This window comes from Bufo gargarizans, chromosome 10 (genome assembly GCF_014858855.1).
Source record: "Bufo gargarizans isolate SCDJY-AF-19 chromosome 10, ASM1485885v1, whole genome shotgun sequence".
Classification (NCBI taxonomy): Eukaryota; Metazoa; Chordata; class Amphibia; order Anura; family Bufonidae; genus Bufo; species Bufo gargarizans.
This window is the reverse complement of record NC_058089.1, coordinates 15,232,092-15,258,048: the sequence shown is the minus strand read 5'-3', so window position 1 is coordinate 15,258,048 and position 25,957 is coordinate 15,232,092. Positions and strand designations below refer to the sequence as shown.

The 25,957-nt window shown below is 46.3% G+C and overlaps 1 protein-coding gene across 1 annotated transcript in view; it reads left to right on the top strand.

Moving 5' to 3' along the window:
* LDLRAD3 (low density lipoprotein receptor class A domain containing 3) overlaps positions 1–24,678 on the top strand; it is a 127,530-nt gene extending 102,852 nt beyond the window's left edge. Inside the window, exons 5-6 of the mRNA XM_044270124.1 lie at positions 21,443–21,788; positions 23,342–24,678. Coding sequence (XP_044126059.1) covers positions 21,443–21,788; positions 23,342–23,582 — 587 coding nt within the window. The 3' untranslated portion in view covers positions 23,583–24,678. The remainder of the gene's footprint in view (positions 1–21,442; positions 21,789–23,341) is intronic.
* The last annotated feature ends 1,279 nt before the right edge of the window (positions 24,679–25,957 follow it).

Here is a 25,957-nt window from a genome sequence, read left to right as displayed (position 1 = left end):
AGAATATAATTACTGTAATACTGCCCCTATGTACAAGAATATAACTACTATAATACTGCCCCTATGTACAGGAATATAACTACTATAATACTGCCCCTATGTACAAAAATATAACTACTATAATACTGCTCCTATGTATAAGAATATAACTACTATAATACTGCTCCTATGTATAAGAATATAACTACTATAATACTGCTCCTATGTATAAGAATATAACTACTATAATACTGCTCCTATGTACAAGAATATAACTACTATAATACTGCTCCTATGTATAAGAATATAACTACTATAATACTGCTCCTATGTACAAGAATATAACACGAGGCATGGAGACCTAAGCACAACATTTTGACCAGTCTCTGCTGAGATCTTGGTGTATTTCACCCGTCTGTGCTGAGACTGTCCAGTTCCAGAAGATTTTATTCTATTGGAACAGTAATCCTTAAGTGCTTATCTCAAGAACACGGATACACAAACGCTATTAGAAATGTTGCATGACGGTTGAAAAACTTACAATCACGCTTGAGAGATTTTATCTCCAGGCTGTTTCTGGCGGCCGTATCCATTTGGCAATCTGCTGAGCTACATGTGTGCCCAAAGTGGATCATAGCGCCCTGAATAATCTCTCGAAGATGATTTGTTTTACATAGTAGGGTCAAAAATTCTAGATCAAGCTATTAGACTATATCCACAATGGTATCCTCTGTCGTTGGGGCCCTTCCAGGAGCAGGGGGCCGTGGGAAGTGGATTTCTCAGATCGGAAGGCAGGAGATGGGAGGCAGTGCATCGGGGCACACAGGGTGCTGACACGAGCTAGCATTAGGACCTTGTGTGCCAAGTTCTGAAGGGCCCAATGATGCACAGTATTAAAGGGGGCCCTCTGTGCTTTTTTGCCTGTCTGCTACCACTGCTGTGAAACTGAAAAGCGCCAGTGTCTTTTAAAGGGACTCAATATACACCCCCATGGCGCTGTGCAACTGCAAAATGTACAGCTTTTTACAAAAAGTGCTGGGATTCTACACAGCACCCATGCACTAACTCTACAGAAAGTGATGCCCAGCTTTACCCGGTGCCTGAATGCCATGCTTTCCTATACAGGCATGAAGGATTTCTCACTGTATGTCTAGGCAAATCCGACATCCATCAGTATGGGAATGCTGGATTGCAAGTCTTGTGGATTTGTTCACAGTATCCAGATAATGTTACCCTTACATTATGCAAGTACTTCAGCTTTCTCAGGCCACTGAAAGGTATATCCTACATATGCCACAATTTAGGAGTGAGGAGGGGGATTTGTCTTTGTAGATTTGATTCTGCTGTCTATTACAGTTCCACATAGTAGTAACCCAGTTGTCCCAGGACCCTAAAAGGCATATCTTACCTATGGCACTATTTAGGAGTGAGGAGGGGGATTTCTCTTAGTAGATTTAGTATCTTTCATTTCTCTATTACAGTTCCACAGGTTGTTAATCCAGCTTTCCCAGGACCCTAAAAGGCAAATCTGTCTAGCCATGCCACGATTTAGGAGTTGGGGGGAAAGGGGGCTTGTATTTGTACATTTGGTATTCTGCATTCTCTATTATAGCTCCACATGGTTGTAACCCAACTTTCACAGGACCCCGAAAGGCAAATGTGCTTAGCTATGGCACCATTTAGAAGTGGAATTTATTTAGGTAAACTTAGGATGTAGCAGTCCCTATTACAGATCCACATAATGTGTTACCCAGCTTTCCCGGGACCCTGAATGAGAAAAGTGTCTTGCTATGTTATAGCATGGAGGATTTGTCACTAGGATTCTTACTCACCTTTTCCAGGCTCTTGGCCAGCACATCCAGCCAGTTATTCTACAATACTGGGCATTTACCAGTTCATAAATAGGCTGGTATCAGGAAAAGCTGGGTAGCAATCTTTGTGGGGTGGTGATACGACAAAATGCCACCCCTGATATATTGTGTGAATCTATCATACGGTACCAGGGCAACATAATCTGTTGTCACCAATGTGGTCTTGTCACCCAGATTTCCCAGGACCCCGAACGGCACTTTGGTCTACCTCTATGACTTTGAGAATTTGGAATTCAGCAGTCTGAGAAAGCTGGGTAACCAGCTCTGCAGAGATGTAATGGAGGCCATGTTTGGTACAAACATTCTGTATACACTATATCCATAAATATATTATCAGGACAACTAGAAGTATACACCATCTATCTTGTTTGGTCTCCAGCATACCTCCACATGCTACCCAGCTTCCTAAAGCTGCTGAAATCATGTAGTGAATGGAGAAAATATCGCTGCGTAACTGGCAATATATCAATTCAACTGTATGTACTATAAGTGGTACTACATGTATGAACCACAGCCGGTACTGTGGTTGGCACTGTTATCAACTCTGTTTTGTATTATTAGTAACTAGTTTCCAACAAAATGGCCACACTCACTGTGCAGACAAAAATTATCCAGACTAAACCCAGCCTCCTCTTAAAGTTCCTAGCTCACGTGCGCTAGCATCAGAGAGGGAGAAAGACTGAGAGAAGAGATGGCTGCAGCCCGAGAGAACAATGACCTGCTTTTCTATTGTATTTTTTATGGTCTGCAGTTGAGATATCTGACTAAACAAGACACAAAGACACATAAGAAGATTATGTTGTGTTGGTTCCTTTTTTGGGATTCTAGGTTTGGCCCTTTAACCTTTCTGTATCATAAGAAGGATTTATAATGTCAGATTGCTATGTTCTCTGATGCAATCTGATCGAAGTAAAGGAGTATCGCAGTGAAATAATTTTAAATAAAAATGGGACCAGAAGGGGAAAAAATAACAACCAGTCCCAACTCCTCGCCGCTTCTCTTCAGGCTCGGTATGCCGATTATTGCATTGGAATACCCCTCTATGCCTGGGCTAAGCATCAGTGTGTTCAGATACATTACCTAGTATTTTCTTCTCTCTCTTTATAACTAATCTCGGCAAGTCCAGTCAATTCCAGCAGAACCAGATCCAAGACACAAAGTGCTGACTTGTCGTTCTGCGGTATACAGTTGTGCGCAGGGCTTAGCGCCGGCTATAGACGGATCACCGCGTTGCAGTAAACAGCTCATTGTTCGTGATGTATTTGCTTTTTTTTATTGCTCACATTCTGCCTCGAGCATCCCAAATGCAGATTACTGAAGTTCTCCGAATGCTGATATTCACCATTTCATCGCCAGGGGAGGCCTCGACTTCTTTACAAAGCTGATAATGATAGATTGCACATCACTAATCTAAAGCCTCTTGGATTTAAAACTCTCCCCGGAGCGAAGCATTTTGTGGATTGATCCACTGTCAGAATATGTAGAGTCACTGCGGACCTATAGTTTAGCTCAAGCTGAGGGTTGCTGCCTCCGCTCCGTGGTCTTTTCCAGGTATCAAAGGAGAACCATTAGGCAAGAGGCTCTCCAAATTAAGGAAGTCATTGCCCTGGATCGAGAGTAGACCTCCACCTAGTGATTACTCAAATCAATCGAGTAACTCGACACAAAAATCACAAATCCTTGAGGATTCGTTTGTACCATGTGACTGGCACCGCGCTGCACTGTATCCTGACGTACACACATTGTCAGGATGTGATGTAGTACACGTAAGCGCGCACTATGACCTGACGCTGTGTGACGTCAGGTCCCAGTGCATCCCGTGAAGAAGATGATGGAAGAGCTGTGGAGGGTCGGTGGTGCCCCTAGCAGGAAAGGTAAGTATTTGATTTCACTGGCACTGTGGCTGGGTACTTATGGCTAAGAGGAGGAGTTGGGGAACTGATGGCGTGGGGGAGTTGATGGCTTTAGGGGGAGCTGATGGTACTGGGGAAGGAACTAATGGCACTAGAGGAGGAACTCATGGCATGGAGGTTGGGGGCTGATGGTGCTGAAGACTAATGGCATTGGGGGAGCTGATGGCACTGGGGGAGGAACTGATGGCATGGAGGTTGGGGGCTGATGGTGCTGAGGACTAATGGCATTGGGGGAGCTGATTGCACTGGGGGAGGAGCTGATTGCACTGGGGGAGGAACTGATGGCATGGAGGTTGGGGGCTGATGGTGCTGAGGACTAATGGTATTGGGGGAGCTGATGGCACTGGGGGAGGAGCTGATTGCACTGGGGGAGGAACTGATGGCATGGAGGGGGGCTGATGGTGCTGAGGACTAATGGCATGGGGGGGATAGTGGCGAGGGGGCTGATGGCGCTGCCGCTGAGGACTAATGGCATAAGGGGTCTGATTATGGCATGGACGGGGACTGATAGCATGGGGGTCTGATGAGTTTTTATAGAAACCATTCTTATAAATTATTTTTTTCTTATTAGAGTACTCGATTAATCGTTGGATTAATCACTAGAATACTTCATTACTATAATCGATAGCTGCAGCCCTAACGTGTTCTAGACATCCTTGGTCGACCCTATAGTGCATGCTTATGCGTATAACTGCCATAATGAACCACAGTATTACGGTCTTGCTGATCGTTGACTGATCTTTTGCTTCTGCCAGTCACAGACCATGCTGCCTCCCAGACTTCAACTCCACCAGCCTTGAGCTGCGACTGGCCAATTGGTTTCAATTGTCCTAGACCGCTGCACCGGAGCACCGCGCAGCCACGTCATGTGACCAAAGTGGGACGGGCTTATCTAGTACCTGTTATGCCTAAGCAGAGTCAATTACGCACAAAACTATTAATTAAGACAATCTCAGCCGCGTCTAAGATCGACGGGAAGCCGTTCTCCCTAAATTGACTAATCTGTCGTACATTGGTAACGCTCATTTTTGGCAGACAGAAGGCTGTAATTAGCAGAGAACATTCCCAGGAGACTGTCTTAGCAACACAGATGACGGAAAAGAGATATGAAAAAGTAGATCACACTGTACTCGGCTCTTTGTTCTGTCATCCTCCATGGTAATATAGCGTTTGTAGACGACTGAATAGATATACAAGCTGTATATAGTAGCAGTGTATATGGAATGATGGGAGTGGGGGTGGATGTAAATGGCTGGAAAGACAATTGAAATGCCCATCGTGAGCTACACAGCTCCGTCCACCATGTAACGGCCGGGGTTGGCAACCGCAGCACTGCATCTGTTGACTTGGAACGGCAGCAGTGCTGCTGCAGTTACCACCTCCGGCCAGTGGATGGAGCGGTGTAGTTCCAGTGCCAGGGCTACTGCTTGGTGGGGTTTCCAGGATCCGGATATCGGCTGATCTGATACAGACGACTTGTTCTAAGGGTATTCCATCTGGACAACCCCTTTAAGGCTCTTTTACATGGGACGATGATTGGCAATGAACGCTAATCAGCCGATCGATGCCCTGTGGAAACGCCCTTCCTACCGATCGGCTTACCAATCACTTGTGGGCAGCACATCTCCCATTGTAAATGTAACGTGCTTTCAAAAATTTGCAAACTGTAAGGGAGAGGAACGATGGCACTAATAGCGGTTCTTCCCCCATGCACGGGCCTGTACTAAGGCTCTTTAAGTGAGCACTGATTGAGGTATGGCCATGCACAAAGCTGTATAAAAGGACTCCCGCATTTTCCATGGGGCCCCCTCCTGGCACCAGGCCTTAACGTTCCTTGAAGACAGGTGTGATGAGGTTTACACTGTCTGGCCCTGTCAATCAAAGTGCAGAGGGCGTGGCAGTTGCAGAGAGAGCAGAGCCTCCAGGTGTAATGGCACCTCCCCCGTTGCTCCTAGAGGCTCATTTGCATATAATCAAACATCCTTTTTCCCAGCAATGCGGACACATATGAACACGGGACCAACACAGATGCCTTCAGCTGCCAAGCGCACATGTAACAGGTCAGCCAGTTTCATAGGTACAAAACTGGTGACAGATGCCCCTTAAAAGGTAGCCACGTTTTTGGCAGAAGTTGTCATCTGAGGAGGTATGGCTGATGCTGTGCGTTTGTATTGGAGTGTAATTACATCAGTGTTCTCTGTCCCTCAGTGTTGCGGTTTTATCTTGAAACGCAGTGGAGATCCAGCTGCTTCCTGCGCCGTCCTCATTCTCCGAAGAGTACGGGCCCGTTGTTTGTTTACTGTGACTTCTCACTTCATATTGCTTCTCCTAAATGAAGGCAGCACAATGGAAGGCGCCATTCTGCCGTAATTTCTTTCCCAAAAAAAAAAAAAAAGGATTGAGCATCTGCCGCCAGTTTCTTTCACAGGAAATTAGAGCGGAGAAACAGACTGCGCGATGCTTGTTATTGATGGTAAATTGACATTCTGTTTGGTGGGCTCAGACGATTAAACAAATGTAATCTCCCCTTAATTAGAAAGAATCATATTTATTAATGACTCGGATCGTGCGTGGATTTAAAGAGAACCTTCATTTCCTCCTAGTTCCCCTGTTTAATTTAGGGCATCGCTTTGAAGTCTCAGCAAAGTAAATTATAATGCCCCAAAAAAGATCCTCCAAAAGGGGCTGGAGAGGTGAAAGCCGCCCCTGCGGAGCTACTCCTGTCTTCTAGGAGTTAATACCATCGTGACTGCTCTTTAGGCCTCATGCACACCACCGTATTTTCGGTCCGATCCACTTTATTGCGGATGAGATGCAGACCCATTCATTTTAATTGGGGTGCAAAAGACCGCGTGCTATCCGCATCCGTATGTCCGTTCCACAGCCCCTCAAAAAAGATAGAACATGTCCTATTCTTGTCTGTTTTGCAAACAAGGATAGGACATTTCTTTCAAATCTTTGTTTATTGCAAGCAAAGAATAATAAATGTAAACAAAGCAGGGCAACACGTCCTAAAACAATCATAAGGACAATTTGAGCATAAGTGAGAAATGAGTTACATTAACATTACGTAACAGGAGAAGACATGTGCACGGCGTAGACATAAGCACAAAAATTAGATTACGGATCAGCAAGACGCATACTAAAGACTCCCCTAATGGAGAGTTGCAATGACAGAGAGGGCAAAGCTAACAATCGCTAGGGTAGAGAAGGTAAGTCACAGGTCAATAGAGCGTCAATACGTGCTAAAGTCAGGCCCTGTTATTGCCCAACCATTCCAGCCATGGCTTCCACATAACCACAAATTTATCATGGGAGAATGTCTCCCAGCTGGACAGTTCTTCAAATCTATAAATTTCATTTACCTTCTGTACCCAGGGCTCGAGTCGAGGGGGAACGGGTGGGAACGGGTGGGAACGGCGTTCCTGCACTTTTTTCACAGCAGGAACGCCGTTCCCGTTCACAGGGCCGGTGTTCTGAGAAAAAACCTTACCCTGAAAAAAAAAACTTACCCCACGTGACTTCCGGGGGTGTGTCGGGGGGGTGTGCACCGCTGCGCTTGCGCAGTACAACGGGCGACCAGGAACGGGCGCATGATACAGTGCGCGCCGATTCCTGGGTGCGCGCGAGAATACCGCGCATGCACCCAGCCGCGCATGCGCCGTCAGGGTTAAGGAGATTTCACAGTCTGTTTCGACATGTAAAAAATCTCCTTACCCTGTCACTGCGCACGCGCGGATTTTCCACAGTACACAGCGCTCATTAGATTATATTAATTGCTGGCTGGCTTCTAGCAGGGGGGGTGGTTGCAGCATATTGGGGGGCAATGATTAAACATGTGGGGTGTGCAGCATTTTGGGGGACAGGGGGCAATGATTAATACAGGTGGGGTGTGCAGCATTTTGGGGGACAATGCGTCAAAGGGGGATGCAGCATATTTGGGGGGGCATTGTGTACTCCACCAGGTGTGCGCAGCATATTGGTGGGGAATTTCACCAACTAGGCGGTGTGTGCAGCATATTGGGGGGGCATTTCTACAGGCGGTGTGTGCAGCATATTGGGGGGGCATTTCTACAGGCGGTGTGTGCAGCATATTGGGGGGGCATTTCTACAGGCGGTGTGTGCAGCATATTGGGGGGGCATTTCTACAGGCGGTGTGCGCAGCATATTGGGGGGGCATTTCTACAGGCGGTGTGTGCAGCATATTGGGGGGGCATGAAATGGAGGGGGGGAAATGTGACATGGGTGAGGATGGGGTTACATGATGGGCCGGAGACAATGTCTGTAGTCTGTCTATGCCATGGACGGGGAGAAATATGACATGGAGGGCTGATGGCTGACATGGGGGTCTGATCTGAGGCATTGGGGCTGTGCCTGTGAGCTGAGGTCTAATTAACATTGGGGTCTGACCTGAGGTGGAATGAAAAATATTGTTTCCTATTATCCTCCTCTAAAACCTAGGTGCATCTTATAGGGCGAAAAATACAATACTTGCTTGCTCCTCCTCCCAACCTCCCCTGCCCTTTGCATACGCCGCGCGCCGTGACGTCACACGGAGGCATTTGGGTGAGTTCCCACACTTTTTTTCCCAGGACTTGACCCCTGTCTGTACCCATTCTTCCATGGAGGGGGCTTGTTGGGACAACCAGTGCGTAGGGATTATTAGCTTCGCCGCTGAAACCAGGTGGGCTAACAGGGAGTGTCTGTGTAAAGGAAAGCCACAGGTAGGGATGTTCAAAAGCACTGAGGAGGGATTAATAGGCGTCGAAAGAGGGCATATGTGTAGGATGGCATCAGATATAGAAGACCAGTATGGGGTTATTTCCCTACAAGACCACCATATGTGGTACAATGTTCCCCTCTCCTCCTGACACCTCCAACACACCCCAGATGAGTTTTGATCCATTCTCTGGATGACATCTGGAGATCGATACCACCTAGTTAACAGCTTGTAGGAGTTCTCCTGCACTCTTATACACCTAGAGAACCCATGGGAGTTCTTGAGAATAATGGATACCGTTTCGTCAGACAGCGTTAAGCCCAGGTCCTGCTCCCATTTTTGTATAAAAGTCGGTCTGTTGATAGCCCTGAGACTAAGTAGCTTAAGATAGAGAAAGGATAAAAGCTTCCTAATCGGTCTATCTGCAATAGTTAATACATCCAACCAAGAAGGGGTGAAGTTCCTAGGTGCAACTTGTGTATACTTCTGGCATACTAGGGAGAAGTGAGAATAATGTATGGAAGTCCAGTTAATAGCTAAATGTGAAGTCTGGAGGTCCTGCAAAGAAGGAGGCTCTTGAAGTTTCAGCATATCACCCGTTAAGGAAGCACCAAAGGCTGACCACATGCCCAAAACGTCTGAATAGTTTAAATCAAAAAAGTAAGGTAGGAAAAGATAGGACATTTCTACAGGAGTTTGAAGAAACAAAATGGCGGCATGCACATGGCTGGGATCTGGATACGGTTGTGTGTTATCCTGTGGGATAGTTCAATGAATTATTGATATCATCGGAAAGTTGCCTGTTGTTTAAAATCACATTTGTGGCAATTTTCAGTTATTGAAGCGCCATTCATATCCGTGGCGCTCTACATCTGAAAAGGGGTGACATACGTAATACTAAACAAATGCCACAAGCATGAAGACCAGTTACAAACTGGTACTGAAGAGGGAGGACTCTGCCCGCAAGATGGGGAAGTATACAGTTGGTGAGGGTAAGGTTGGTCATATGGCGGTATAGAGGCAGCGGGGTCACAGTAGGTTGTAGTCTTGTCTGAGGAGGCGGATTTTCAGGTTTCTTTTGAAGGTTTCCACCGTAGGTGAGAGTCTGATATTTTGGGGTAGAGAATTTCAGAGTGTGGGGGATGCATGGGAGACATCTTGGAGGTGATTGTGGGAAGAGGAGAGGAGAGAAGGAGGTCTTGTGAGGATTGAAGGTTCTGTGTGGGAAGGTGCCAGGAGATCAGGTCACAGATGTATGGAGGGGACAGGGTGTGGACGGCCTTGTATGTCATAGATACTGGTTTGTACTGGATTCTCTGGGCAATGGGGAGCCAGTGAAGAGACCGGCAGAGAGAAAAGACAGAGGAGTAAATGGGGGGAGAGGTGGCTTAGTTGGGCAGCAGAGTTGAGGATAGATTGGAGGAGTGCGAGGGTTCTAGATGGGAGGCCACATAGGAGTATTACGGTCTTGCTGATCGTTGACTGATCTTTTCCTTCTGCCAGTCACGGACCATGCTACCTCCCAAACTTCAACTCCACCAGCGTTGAGCTGCAACTGGCCAATTGGTCTGAATTGTCCTAGACCGCTGCAGCGGAGCGCCGCGCAGCCATGTTATGTGACATGAGTCATAATAGGGCTGACACTTAAAGGGGCACCCAACCAGTTTATTTCATTGTCTTAATCGTATTCCTCTTTTAGGAAGAGTTGGGTCATAGATTTCAGTACATGTTTATTGTTAAAGGAACTGTCCCTTAAAACCCATTCACTTTAATATGAGAGCAGCGCCAAACAAGTCCTATTGCTGATGAAAGCGGCCATTGGCCTCTGCTTTGTCCTGCAGTGGCCACTACAGGGGAAGTGCAGTGCTACATGTGGCCGGGTCCGCAAGAGCAAAAGACGCCACAGGTTAGTGGTTCTTAGGTTTAGCAAGGTGGGGCCCAAGACTGCAGACCACCCTTCGTCACATCCATGTGCCCTAATAGGACTTCTAGAACGGGACCAGCACCTAGAACGTTTCGACACATTGCCAGGCCACACTGCCCTATCTTTCTCAACACCTATGAATGTCAAACCTGTAGACCCCCATCACTGGTGGAATTCTTCTTTAAAGGTTGGTTGCTGGTCCTACAAAACCACCTTATCTTCTAATATACTTCCCATCTTGACATTGCGTAGATTGGCCGCTCGTGAACCCGGTCACGTGGCTCTCCTCTTCTAAAAATCCTGCTTCCGCCAACGGCACGTCTTTTACCAGGTTTCCTATCTGCACACTGGAATGGGCCTGAACAGTTGGCGCATGCGCAGATGACGTGGATCCAGGAGTGAGCGCATGCGCCAGGGCGAGGACTATTCCCTTTCTTCCGCAGGCAAGGTACGGGGTAGTCCATTCATGATGGAGACCTCTGGCCATGAGGCGCTATAGCTGTAATATAAGGAGGCTTCTAGCTCCAGTATATTTATTCTGTCGGCCGCTTATCATCGCTGCCTTTTTCGTATTATTCTCTTTGCTCTGTGAGCCCAGATGTTATAAAATCCAGTGATTTTTCTCGTGAAAGCAATAAAGATTCATTATCGGCTGCCGTTATTGCCGTCTTGTGGCGCCAGTTTAAGTACAACTTAGAAGCTGTGATCAGCCAGCTACATCCAGACGGCGGCGTAAAATATACTGCGCGTCGTTTGGAATGATGGCAGCCATCAAAATACATCAGGTGTAGGCGACTTCTGAAGGCGAGCGAGCACTTGCATCGCCTGACTTCAGTAAATGGGATCTTCTGACCCGCGGCAAACAAAGCAGGAAGGCACTGACATATGTGACGAGTCGGGAGGAAACCGCCAGCCACAGCCCCCATCACATTTAGGAGAGGAAGTAATATGCGAAAATTGCGGGAGAGACGAAATGATAGAAAATTACATAAAATTGCATTTATATATACGGTATTTTTTTTAAAGGAGTTATGTCATTGTGCCGGCTGATCCCAGCCTTTCCAGGAGTACGATAGGGAGGATACAAGATGGGGTCTCTGCAGACCGCATACATTTACAGCCTGGGGCAACGTGGCGACATTTAGTTGAACGGAGTGATTATGGCCAGCGACCTCTACAGTCCACAATCTTGTTTTCTACAGGTAAGACCTCTTGCACACTAAAGTTTTTTGTTTCCGTTCCATTTTTGCGGATTCCGTTTGCCGTCCATATGCGGAGCCATTCATTTCAATGGGTACGCAAAAACAATGGAAGGTACTCAGTATACATTCCATTTCCGCATTTCCGTTCAAAAGTAGAACATGTCCTATTATTGCCCGCAAATGACGTTTAGGGGCTACATTCAAATCAATGGTTCCGCAAAAAAAATTGAAATGCATTCCGGTATGTCTTCGTATCCGTTCCGTTTTTGCAGAACCATCTATTGAAAACTTTATGCCCAGCCCAATTTTTTTATGTACTTACTGTTTAAACATTATTGTATGCTTCGGTTTCCATTTGCGATCCGCAAAAAACGGATTACAAACTGAAACCAAACGGCAAAACGAAACGGCAAAACGGAACGGAAGTGAAACTGAAAAACTGATCTGTTTAAAACGGACCGCGAAACCATACGGTCGTGTGCAAGAGGCCTAAAACTTGAGGTTGTATCGCACCAGTATTGATCTTTTACATGATTTGTGCGCAATTGAATTGTCCAACCACAGTTCTAGCCTAAAGTGACTTCAAATATGTTATGTGCACCTTTCAACAGTATGTTACAGTGTACATTACTTATCCTGTACTGACCCTGAGTTACATCCTGTATTATACTCCAGAGCTGCACTCACTATTCTGCTGGTGCAGTCACTGTGTATATACATTACTTATCCTGTACTGACCCTGAGTTACATCCTGTATTATACTCCAGAGCTGCACTCACTATTCTGCTGGTGCAGTCACTGTGTATATACATTACTTATCCTGTACTGACCCTGAGTTACATCCTGTATTATACTCCAGAGCTGCACTCACTATTCTGCTGGTGGAGTCACTGTGTACATACATTACTTATCCTGTACTGACCCTGAGTTACATCCTGTATTATATTCCAGAGCTGCACTCACTATTCTGCTGGTGCAGTCACTGTGTACATACATTACTTATCCTGTACTGATCCTGAGTTACATCCTGTATTATACTGCAGAGCTGCACTCACTATTCTGCTGGTGGAGTCACTGTTTACATACATTACATTACTTATCCTGTACTGATCCTGAGTTACATCCTGTATTATACTCCAGAGCTGCACTCACTATTCTGCTGGTGGAGTCACTGTGTGCATACATTACTTATACTGTACTGATCCGGAGTTACATCCTGTATTATACTCCAGAGCTGCACTCACTATTCTGCTGGTGCAGTCACTGTGTACATACATTATTTATCCTGTACTGATCCTGAGTTACATCCTGTATTATACTCCAGAGCTGCACTCACTATTCTGCTGGTGCAGTCACTGTGTACATACATTATTTATCCTGTACTGATCCTGAGTTACATCCTGTATTATACTCCAGAGCTGCACTCACTATTCTGCTGGTACAGTCACTGTGTACATACATTACTTATCCTGTACTGATCCTGAGTTACATCCTGTATTATACTGCAGAGCTGCACTCACTATTCTGCTGGTGCAGTCACTGTGTACATACATTACTTATCCTGTACTGATCCTGAGTTACATTCTGTATTATACTCCAGAGCTGCACTCACTATTCTGCTGGTGCAGCCACTGTGTACATACATTAGATTACTTATACTGTACTGATCCTGAGTTACATCCTGTATTATACTCCAGAGCTGCACTCACTATTCTGCTGGTGCAGTCACTGTGTACATACATTACATTACTTATCCAGTTCTGATCTGGAGTTACTGCCCAGAGTACGAGCCACTAAAGTAAGGTCTGTGCAGGTATTAAGCTAGAAAGGAATGCTGGGAGACTTCAGCTCTGAAGCCTTTGACTGTGTATTGTGAATGCACTGCTGGAGTCCTGTGCACACAGTGGCTAAGGATCAGTACAACTGTATATGTAGTGTAAATGTGACTGAGACAGTAAGAAGCATCGCCTCAGCAGCACAGATTATTTAAGAGGATGAGTGTGTGGATGACTCGTCTACTCCTGTAATTGTATCAGTGAAGCTCGTGACTGGACAGGGAGGAAATGGAGACTAGTGGGAGGTCAGAGACGGACAGTGGAAGAGGGGGCAGCAGCACAGAGTATTTTAGGATACGAGTCCCTGAATAGTCCACCCCGCTTGTAATTACATTACCGAGGACAGGTCATTGTCACGGCGTTAAGGTGTACTTCTCCTGAAATCTGAGGTTGTGATTATTCTGTACAGAGCAGCCATTTATTTGATTAAGTCCCAGAAAGCAGGCAGCAAACCCAGTTGTCGGCCTCAGAATTCCAGCGTAAAGCAGCATTTTACTAGGTGACAGAAATTAGACACCTCTGTAATCTCTTTAATCATCGTCGGCTCATTCTCTGTGTCATTCAAAGGAAGAGCATAGAATGCATTTAATGAATCCCGACGCTGCCTTTCTATATCTAGTCGCTTTAAGAACCAGCAGAGCGTGGCTTCTAACTTTCACCGGGGAGCGACCAGTTGCCTTCAGCCTTCAGTCAGCCGATCCAAATCTAGGATGATGATGAATGGAATTCAATTACTACCGTTATCTAAGGAGCCCGACTCTTCTTTCCTCTTTCCCGCACCCATCATTCCAGTCTTAAAAGGGAAAAAAATACACCTAGTTTAGAAGAAGGTGACACAGAAGGGGTCGGCAACCTCTAAACATATTTCTTCACTTGTGTGTTTTTATGTGGCTCTACTTATTAAAATAAAAGATCTTGAAATATTCAGGTTATCACACTACCTATCAGAAACTGCCTGAAGCTGAAATTTCATGTTTTGGTTTGTTTTTTGCATCTCAGCTTTAGCTGTATAGACTGGGACAAGATTAGCAGAGTCATCTCAATATTATTAGATGGCTACAAATGCCTTTCTTTTCTACAGATTTATGTTTAATTAGTGGAACTACAATTACATTCACAATATATTCCCTTTAAAAGGAAGGTTTGTCTGTATAATATTGTTATGATAAATTCTAAACACTGTGGGAAAGATTTACAAATCCTACAGATGGTGTAAGCTTAGATCGGCTATCTGGACCTGCATCGGATCCATCCCAGGGGCTCAGGCTGGATGATAAATCTGCTGCAGGGAGAGATACTCTTCTCTGACTCTATACCAACTATTGGTTGACTTAGTTTGAGACACATTTTCATTCTCGGGTGGCTCCTGCTCTAAAAAACTTATTTTGCCTATGTATTACATAGACCACCCTATAATACGACTGTAGCTCTCCTGACCCTAATACACATGCCTGCTTGACTATGCGTGTGTCCTGAATGGGGGAAAAGCCACGGTCATACTCTTATTTCCCTGAGCAAGAGGAACAAGCAGTTGAAATCTGACGTCAGGGGAGAGCCAGGATGCCCCCATACACGTTAGGTGCTGGGCTGGTCCCTCCACAGGTTTGGCTGACATTTTTCTAATATGGACACCTTTAAAGGGGTTCTTCAAAATTTACCTATTGATGACTTATCCTCAGGATAGGTCATCAATATGAGATCGGTGGGAATCTGACTCTCGGGAAGCCATGGCACCTACCAGAGCTCCGTGGCCTTCTTGCAGCTCATCAAGCATAGAGCCATCCATTTGATAGTGGCTATGCTTAGCATTGCAGCCCAGGCCCATTCACTTAATGGGACCGAGCTGCGTCTAGATCATGTGACCAAAGAAGGTGACGTCACTGGCCTAAGAGCTTACGGTCTGACTCCTGGGACCCCCTCCCACGATAATCTTATATTGATAACTGATCCTAGGGTTAAAGGGGTATTCCCATCTCAGACAATGGGGGCATATTGCTAGGATATGCCCCCATTGTCTGATAGGTGCAGGACCCAAACCTACAACGAGAATGAAGCGGGAAGCGATGTGGCTGGAGAACCCCAGATTTCCAGAGGTCCGTCCGCCACCAAGCGCTGCTCCCATAGAAGTGAATTAGGAGCGCACCGCGCATGTGCGGCCCATGCTCCCATTAATTTCTATGGGGCAGACGGCAATAGCCGAGCCAGCGATCGGCTATTTTCGGTGGCCCCATAGAAATGAATGTAGGGCGGCTGCGCATGCGCAGTGCTCCCTCCGTTCATTTCCCCGCTCCGTTCTCATTGTAGGTGCGGGTCCAAGCGGTGGGACCCGTACCTATCAGACAATGGAGGGCATATCCAAGCAATATGCCCCCATTGTCTGAGATGGGAAAACCCCTTTAAGCCTTCAATATGCAAAATCCTGAATGTGGTGGTTTTGGATTTGCAGTAAAAAAAAACATTACACATTTACAAATGGTCAAATTACAAAACTGCACCGATTTGTGTTAAAAGGGCTTGCCCTCAGATCATCCGACACTCGTCTACTACGTGCGGCATCACCCCAATGCCGGATGTAACCCAAATCTATTCCAAACTGATCAGATATATGAGAGAGAGAGCGCTACGATTTGAGAAAAATCGTATATTTTTTTTATTGTCGTAATGTATTAGAAATACAGGTTACTGTCCCTTTAAGCCCAGTTCTTTGTAGGACACTGGGTCCACTGTCTAAGCGCCGGCCCCAGCAGGATCCTCTGGAAATCTCTTCTTTACGCAGTGATTTTTCTCTCTCCCCTCTGCCATTGTGTGCCTGCTCTTTTATTGGAGCTTGAGGGCTGCAGAGCACCAGCAACCTACTCCGTTCCCAGCCCTCGCTGGGCTTCACGGGGCGAGGATGCCATTGTTTCTGCACGGAGGAGCAGCCTGCCGGTTCCCCGTCATTATATGTGTTTACAGAGAGCATTCTCCCTCCCAGACATGGAGATTTTGGCAGATCTTATGTGGTTATTCAGTTCCAAAGCGGTAGCATCAAAAGCCGTTCTCCTCTGTCGGGGCCGAGCTGCGCCAAGGAATGTGGGAACGTGGCAGCGGGCATCGGGGCGCTCTGCCGGGCACATTACCAGCTGCCTGTTAAACAGCTTGTCTCACTAAAGTCCGTCAGTGTGCATTTTATCTCTTCCTGGGAAAGTTGGGTGATATCCAATATGGCAGTAACCATAACCACTATCACGAGGACTGCACCCTGCTTTCCCAGACTGCTAAAAATTGCCCTAAGGGTGCCACAGGATAGGAGAGCGAGGTTAGATAATGCGTAACCACTGTAAGGATAGACAGAGCATCCCTGGGTGACAACTGGTAGTAGTGGCCATGTTACTATCAAGCTCAGAAAGTGTCCTCCGCATCATTTCCAGGCTCAATGGTCCATGGGTAGTAGGGTCGGACCAGACTGGTCCACCAGAGGATCCTCCGGTGGGCCCAAGCTCTGACAGGTGTGGATCTCTAAGGCCCTATATACACAAAGGGTGGACCCTCAGAATAATTTCCTCTTGTGGGCCCAAGGGACTTCAGATCAACGCTGATGGGCAGAGTCCAGTTCAGTGCCACCTATACACAGTGACAATGATTGTACATGGCAGACATGTTTGAGGGAGCCTGTTAGTAGGGGGGGCTGAAGCACCTGAAGTACAGCACCGCTAATCAAAGTGTGCACCGTATAGCGCCCTATGGCGGTATTCTGGGACATCCACTGGTCTAGAAAACACGGATTTGCTACAGGAGAGAAGCAATTGTGAGTCATGATGTCGGACGTGATCACCCCCGTCGTATTGTCACCGTTACATTTTGGAGACATGTTCTGAGGATATGAGAAATAAGCATATTGTGGGTTCACTCGCACAGAAGATATCTAAGAATTATTTTTTTGCCTTTGTGAAAACAGTTTGGAAGAGGATTCAGGCATTGGCAGGATCTGCTCTCAGTCTGGCGCGTCATTAAACATGCAACTGGGAAAGCAATGGTTTTATTGATTCTCACTTAACACGAGATCTGCTCGGATGTCAACACAGAGAACAGAATCCAGGCGCTCAGTCACTGACACGGGAGAATGGCTGTGAAGGAAGCCATTTCTGTGATACCAGAGAGAATGGAACCAGTGTGGCCCCACTGCCGCTCTCATCCCTGCTGGACAGCTCCTAGGGGGCGGAGCTTCTTAAAAGCGCTGTGCTCCATTGGATTAGAAAGCGTAGTGCCGGCCTTTGCTCAGATGTGGGCAGTGCATGTATATTTGTCATGTTTTCTTATATCATTTTAAGCCCGGACGTTCATAAGTTACCCAACTAAATAAGGATTCGGGGTTTGATGATGTTATGAAACGCCAGACAAAACTGACGCTCTATGCTATGACTAGTACAAGGCGAAGACGGCAGAGTAGGTGTTCTGTGAATCCCATTGTCATGCTCAGCCCCTTTAGGCCCTGCACTGGGCATAACAGAGCTGGAGTATCGCTTTAACCCCTTACCAACATTAGCTGTACATATACAGTCATGTGAAAAAATTAGGACACCCTTTGAAAGCATGTGGTTTTTTGTAACATTTTTAATAAAAGGTTATTTCATCTCCGTTTCAACAATACAGAGAGATTAAAGTAATCCGACTAAACAAAGAAAACTGAAGAAAAGTCTTTTCAAGATCTTCTGTAAATGTCATTCTACAAAAATGCCTATTCTAACTGAGGAAAGAGATAGGACACCCTCACATGTATTCCCTCTTAAATTGGCTCAGATCTCACACAGGTATATCACACCAGGTGCACATAATTAGTAGATCGTTACTCTGCATGTTGAATGAGGCTTGCCCTATTTAAACCTCAGACATTTAGTTTGGTGTGCTCCTGACTGTTGAAGTGAGAGTGAGCACCATAGTGAGAGCAAAAGAGCTGTCAGAGGACTTCAGAAAAAAGATTGTAGCAGCCTATGAGTCTGGGAAGGGATTTAAAAAGATCTCAAAAGATTTTGAAATCAGCCATTCCACTGTCCGGAAGATAGTCTACAAGTGGAGGGCTTTCAAAACAACTGCCAACATGCCCAGGACTGGTCGCCCCAGCAAGTTCACCCCAAGAGCAGACCGCAAGATGCTAAAAGAGGTCTCCAAAAACCCTAAAGTGTCATCTCGAGAACTACAGCAGGCTCTGGCTACTGTTGATGTAGAAGTACATGCCTCTACAATCAGAAAGAGACTGTACAAGTTTAACTTGCATGGGAGGTGTGCAAGGAGGAAACCTTTGCTTTCCAAGAGAAACATCGAGGCCAGACTGACATTTGCCAGAGATAAAGTTGACAAAGACCAGGACTTCTGGAATAATGTTCTTTGTACAGATGAGTCCAAAATTGAATTATTTGGACACAACAGCAGAGGACATGTTTGGCGTAAACCAAACACAGCATTCCAAGAAAAGAACCTCATACCAACTGTGAAGCATGGAGGTGGAAGTGTCATGGTTTGGGGCTGCTTTGCTGCAGCAGGACCTGGTCAGCTCACCATCATAGAATCCACGATGAATTCTACTGTGTATCAGAAGGTGCTTGAAGAACATGTGAGACCATCAGTTAGAAAATTAAAGCTGAAGCGGAACTGGACCATGCAACATGACAATGACCCAAAACATACTAGTAAATCAACCAAAGATTGGCTGAAAAAGAAGAAATGGAGAGTCCTGGAATGGCCAAGTCAAAGTCCAGATTTGAATCCCATTGAGATGCTGTGGGGTGACTTGAAAAGGGCTGTACGTGCAAGAAACCCCTCAAACATCTCACAGCTGAAAAAGTTCTGCATTGAGGAGTGGGGTGAAATTTCCTCAGACCGATGTCGAAGACTGGTAGATGGCTACAAGAACCGTCTCACTGCAGTTATTTCAGCCAAAGGAGGTAACACTCGCTATTAGGGGCAAGGGTGTCCTATCTTATTCCTCAGTTAGAATAGGCATTTTTGTAGAATGACATTTACAGAAGATCTTGAAAAGACTTTTCTTCAGTTTTCTTTGTTTAGTTGGATTACTTTAATCTCTCTGTATTGTTGAAACGGAGATGAAATAACCTTTTATTAAAAATGTTACAAAAAACCACATGCTTTCAAAGGGTGTCCTAATTTTTTCACATGACTGTACAGAGGATGTGCAAGGGAACGATAATGTCACCAGCCTCGCTGCAGGTGTCTGTGGCGTTATACCGCAAAGACCAGAAAGAGATCGGTGACTCCATTCCCAGTCATTTAACCCTTTAGATGCGGCAGTCAATAGCGACTGCGGCATCTGACCAATTAGAGGACCCTTTATTCACAAGGTGTTGTGTTTTTTCCACTTTCATATAAAAGAAAAACCATTATTGGTATTACCTTGTCCGTAAAAGTCCAAACTATTAAAATATCCAGAATTGCTGTTTTTTTTCTGGTCATGTTGCCTTTTAAAAATGGGCTAAAAAGTGATCAAAAAGCTGTATGTACCCCAAAATGTTACCAATAAAAACTACAACGCTTCCTGCAGCTCTGTCAACGGAAAAAATACTATGGCGACAAACCAAACGTAAAAAATATGTATGTACGGTATATATTTTAAAGGAAATAAAAATTATAGTAAAAAATAGTTTTGCTGTAACCGTTCTGACCAACAGGATAAGGTCATAATGTTGTTTTTACCGCACTGTGAATGCCGTAAAGACAAACCGACCAAAAAATGGCAGAATAAAAAAATAATAATATCCTATTCATACAGAAGGTATTGCATAAAAACTGTCTGTGTCCTTAAAGGGACTATCAAGCTTTGGGGCCTTTCTGCCAGACTCCCACCACCACCTCACTGGACCTGTGGAGGGAAACAGACTTGCCTGCTGGGCTCCTGCTCCTTTAGTCCACCGGTCCCGACTCGTGGCAGGTCTGACAGAAAGCTGGACAACCCCTTTAAGGGGCTAATAGCCCAAAAAAGCAGATGTACTGTGCTGCCTGCTTTCTGGTTTTGCACTTTTCTCCAGTAAACATGACCGATTCTTATAAAGCTACATTTCATTGCCCCCCACGTCACACTGTCAGTCCGCCCACCCACGTAGCATCATATGCGCCGCATCGGGACATGAAGATCTTCATTTTAATTTATGTTTTATTGCTCTGCATTTTGGGACTACGAATCAGACATGCAGAATTGCTGCAAAATGTCAGCAAGCAGATGGCTCCCACTCCACAGAGGAAACTTCAGAGACGCGTTTTAAGTAACTGTCATGTCTGCGCTAGAGGACGAAGCATCGGACAAATATGAAGGAGTAGGCTGCTGTCACTTTCTGTTACGGTTCTCTGGTTAGCCCAAGAAGGACTCTTTAGGTCTTATGTACACAGCAGAGCCGGGTGTACGGAGGCACAGAGTCCCTATGGCGGTATAATACGGAGCACTCTGTGGGCCTCCGCATGGCGGTGCAGCTGTACGCTTCCATAGCACAAAACCAATATACTTGTATTTTTTTAATATATGTAAATTTTTTCATTGGGCGGACTTGGATCATAAAAGTGGCCCCAATGTTGTAGGTGGGTCTTAATTGGCAAAAGATGGGACCAATACAAGTTGGCAGGGTCAGTAGTGCCATAGTGCAGCACAGAATACCTCCCTAGAAGCTTCTCCCTTTGTGGTGGCCAATAGCTGCCACGTTCTGTCCTCCTGCAGTTGTCTCTAATATAAAAATAGAGCAGGGGGCTTAGGATGTGAGTAGTATGTACCCCGCCAGCGTCAGTGAGGAGGACTCGAGTGGCCCACCGGGAAAGTTCCCTGTAGGGTCTATGGCCAATCTGTGGCTCCATACTGGATATATTGTGAATGGCCGATGCAGAGAAACTCGCCGCGTGCATTGTTTTTGACCGTTTGTCCTGGTAACCACAAGTAGAGTTCTGCATCTGGAAAGTTTAGCAGGTGACTCGCTATACAATGGCTCCAGTTATTTGAACCTCTCCCTGTTTTCTCCACAGAGGGCGCCAGCGAGCAGGAGTACGTGTCGTCTGAGATCCAGCTTCTCTACTACCCCAGTATTACGTACACCATCATCGGGAGCTCGGTCATCTTCGTGTTGGTGGTGGCTTTGTTGGCCCTCGTCCTGCACCATCAGAGGAAACGTACCAACCTCATGAGTCTCCCTGTGCATCGGCTGCAGCACCCACTGCTCCTCTCCAGGCTGGTGGTCCTGGACCACCCGCACAACTGCCGAGTCACCTACAACGTCAACAGCGGTGTCCACTACGTGTCTAGTGAGGGCTATCAGCCGCCGATGAACATTGAATCTCCGCCGTCTTATAACGAGGCAGTGCTGGACGACAAGTGAGTGCTTCTGTCGTCCATTTATTTGTATGTGCCGCCCCCTCCCTTCTTCACCAACCAAAGCCGAGGTCAGTAGAAGAGGTTCTTCGTAGTTTGGCAAACACTTCTTACATGTCTTCTTTTGTGAATTGTGTTGAGCAATGTTCTGTTCTCTCACAGTCTAGCGCTAGGACAGCCTGGTACATGCATGCTTGGGGACTCGAGCTGTAGCTGTATCCATCCAGAAGCCATGCTTGGCATCTAGTGGTCATCCCATCATGGAGAACGGACCAGTGACTACATAGAAGCCACCCTAGGCGCTGTATAGGGCTGAGGATAGAGTTCCTTCGTAGTCCAAGTCGGTATTAATTGTGTGGTATGATGTAGGAAAGCGCCATCTGCTGCACTTTCCTATAAAAGTATGGTGGCATATACCACCTCAGGGAAGGGCGAAAGGGCACCATCTCTGCCTCCATAGGGGTAATAGGGGCCTACGGCAAAATTCAGTGTATGCACTGGGAGGTTTTCAGATGCAGAAGTCAAGTGTATAGAACATAGCCCATAATGGAGACAATGGAGGGAGTTTATCAGGAGGGCAATTTTTGAAGTCCGTTTTTCTGCAGCAAATTTATTAAACTTTGTTTAAGAAGAAATGGTTAAAACCCAAACCAAGCTCCTAAAATCACAAAGTTTATTCAGCCCATTAAAACTAACAAATCAGTGCATAGTAAAAAGGTCCCAAGATGCTGACGCGTTTTGCACGTGTTTGAATGATTACAGTGGCGCTGTGCTTTCATTAAACTTTTTGATATGTTTTAGGCACACATCAAAAGTTTAGATCAGTGGGGGGTCTGAGCGCTGAGACCCCCACTGATCTCTAGAACGAGGAGAGAGAAGCATGTGCTTAGCGCGTTCTCTCCTCTCTGCAGGGCGTTCTCTCCTCTCTGCAGGGCAGGAAGCGAAGCGGACTCAATGGAAAGTCTATGAGCACGTCTCGTGCAGCGAGGAGTGAGCGTGCTCTAAGCGCATGCTTCTCTCCCCTCGTTCTAGAGATCAGTGGGGGGTCTCAGCGCTCAGACCCCAACCAGTCAAAACTTTTGATATGTCCCTGGCACTACAGATGTCTATCAAAAACTGCTTCCTCTGGCCCCTAAGTAGCACTGTGATCAGTTCTGCTTGGTCAAAACTGCTGACAGATTCTCTTGAACATAGCTATCCATGCCCACTTTATAGAAGTGGCAAGAGCAGTGTAAAATCCCCAAAATTCACAAAAATAGTCCAGCAGAATTTGCACTTTTTTTTTTTTATACCGCACAAATCAAATGATAAATTCCCTCACTGTGTTTGGCTGTATATATCTAAGTCAGTGGTCTCCAACCTGTGCGAACTAGGACTGTTGCCATCAGTCTATGCTTGGAGTCGTAGTTCTGCAGCAGCTGAAAAGCCATCTTAGGAGATGCATTCCAGTAGAGTTTGGCTTCAGACTCATACATTACAGCCCCGGGAACCCTTGGGGTGAGACATTCATATAGTTTCCAGCTGACTTTGCTTGAAAACCTGTCCTCCTCTTACAGCTCCTGCCCTCCCTGGTTCTCCCTGCCGCCACCACCGTATTCGTCAGACCTGGAAACCTCCAGCCAGACAGAACTTCCTCCGTACCGCTCTCGAACAGGCAGCGCCACAAGCATGGGCTCTACGACGGGCAACACCCTGGACACACCCAGCAGCTCGTGGGATTCGGCTAGCCCCTCTGAAGCGCAGGAAACAGCGTCGTCTCCCAGCGATTCTCAGCTAAATACCGCGCTGGAGGTCTGAAGGCTGCGAAACCCACCTAGAGTGAAGACGGTTCTACAAGGCACTCTAGGGGGGGACAAAAAGACACTAAAAAAGTTTCATAGGTTGGTCTATGGCCTCTTGTTACCAGCAAATGTCCCTTCTATTTTTCTAGAGTTCAGAGGTATATTTTTTTAGATGTTTTCTCTCCTTCCATTTGTATTGTTTTCATGTTATTATTGTGCTGTTTTTTTTTGTATGTTTTCCTCTAAAAGCAATAAGGCACTTAGACCAGACCAGGGTGTAGATTGTGTGGTTGGTACAGAAGATTAAACGCGGGCTACAGAATGGCTCAAAATTGGACTTCTTCACAATGCACTTCTCTCCTTCAAACCATGGAGGAAGCCATCTTCTGGATGGAACCGATCTTAAAACGACTGTCCACGAATAGACACAAATTGGCTGCTTTCTCCAATATACAGCCCCACACCTGGCCACAGGTTGTGTGTGGTACTGCAGCTCAGCTCCATTCCCTTCAATGGACCTGAGTGGCAAATACCAGACACAACCAGTGAAAAGGTGTGGCGCTGTTGATGAAAGAAGGCAGCCACTTTAATGTATTCAGTTGGTTGGAAATTAGTTTTCTGCAGACAGACCCCATTAACTTACACTGACATCTAGTGTTAAATGGTGAGGAGAAGGAATAGAGAGGGGGGGGTAACAACTCTTCAGCCTTGCTTCTACTTCTGGGCACCTAAAGTTCACCTACCATATAGATGGTGGCACACCAGGTGAACAATTTTTAAGGGGTGATTGCATAGATTGCCATACAAGTTAGATCATGGATGCTCAACCTGCTGGCCCTCCAGCTGTTGTAAAACGACAACTCCCACCATGCCCTGCTGTAGGCTGTCTGGGAATGATGGGAGTTGTCGTTTTGCAACAGCTGGAGGGCCGCAGGTTGAGCATGCATGAGTTAGATGAATGTTGGACAGACCTGACCACCATTGCAGGTAGGACTGGCCAACCATTTAGAGTATAGTTGGGTGTCGGAACTTTCCCTGACTAGAGATGTTGGGGTGGAAAGCAGGGTCCAGCATGTTGGATTCCAGCATGCCGATCCTTTCGGGTTGCAGATCAATTTTTTTCTGCCTATGGAGAACACATTTACACGTGGGGTATGGAGGGAACAGTGGTCATCCAGACCAGCCCCTGAAGATGTATGGGCAACTTTAAAACCATAAAACTGTCAAAGCGTTGAGTTTCACGATCGTAATGATTTAGTCTGCGGACTAGTTCAATGCACAAAACACCTAAAGACGTCAATGACAATGTGTGCATTTTACCTTCCTCAAAAAGTTCTGTCTGGTGTTAGATTTCCTTGAACCTCATTCAGACAGCTATGAGGTTGGATGCGTTTTAGCCTTCATATAGTAGCTGCAAAGCCCGGACTGACCTCGGGACTAATGACCTGCACAGCAGCATAGGAATCTAGGATGGTGCATGTTTGGATCATTAGACCCTTAGGCCTCAGGCACACGACCGTTGTGTGCACCCATGGCCGTTGTTCCGTTTTCCGTGATTTTCTGCGGACCCTCTGACTTTCAATGGGTCCATTGAAAACTCGGAAAATGCACAGTTTTTCATCCGCCTCCGTGATCCGTGTATCCTGTCCGTCCAAAAAATATGACCTGTCCTATTATTTTGACAGACAACGGTTCACAAACCCATTCAAGTCAATGGGTCCGTGAAAAAACCCGGATGCACACAAGATTGGCATCCGTGTTCGTGATCCGTGTCCGTAGGCTACTTTCATACAGACGGATCCGAAGATCCGTCTGCATAAAAGCTTTTTCAGAGCTGAGTTTTCACTTAGTGAAAACTCAGATCCGACAGTATATTCTAACACAGAGGCGTTCCCATAGTGATAGGGACGCTTCTAGTTAGAATATACTACGAACTGTGTACATGATGTGCCCCCTGCTGCCTGGCAGCACCCGATCTCTTACAGGGGGCTGTGATCCGTACAATTAACCCCTCAGGTGTCGCACCTGAAGGGGTTAATTGTGCGTATCATAGCCCCCTGTAAGAGATCAGGGGCTGCCAGGCAGCAGGGGGCAGACCCCCCCCCCGGCCCCCTCTCCCTCCCTCTATTGTATTATCATTGGTGGCCAGTGTGTGCCCCCCCATTGTATTAATATCATTGGTGGCCAGTGTGCGGCTTCTCCCCCCCCCCCCCCCCTGATCATTGGTGGCAGCGGAGAGTTCCGATCGGAGTCCCAGTTTAATCGCTGGGGCTCCGATCAGTAACCATGGCAACCAGGACGCTACTGCAGTCCTGGTTGCCATGGTTACTTAGCAATATTAGAAGCATCATACTTACCTGCTGGCTGCTGCGCTGTCTGTGACCGGCCGGG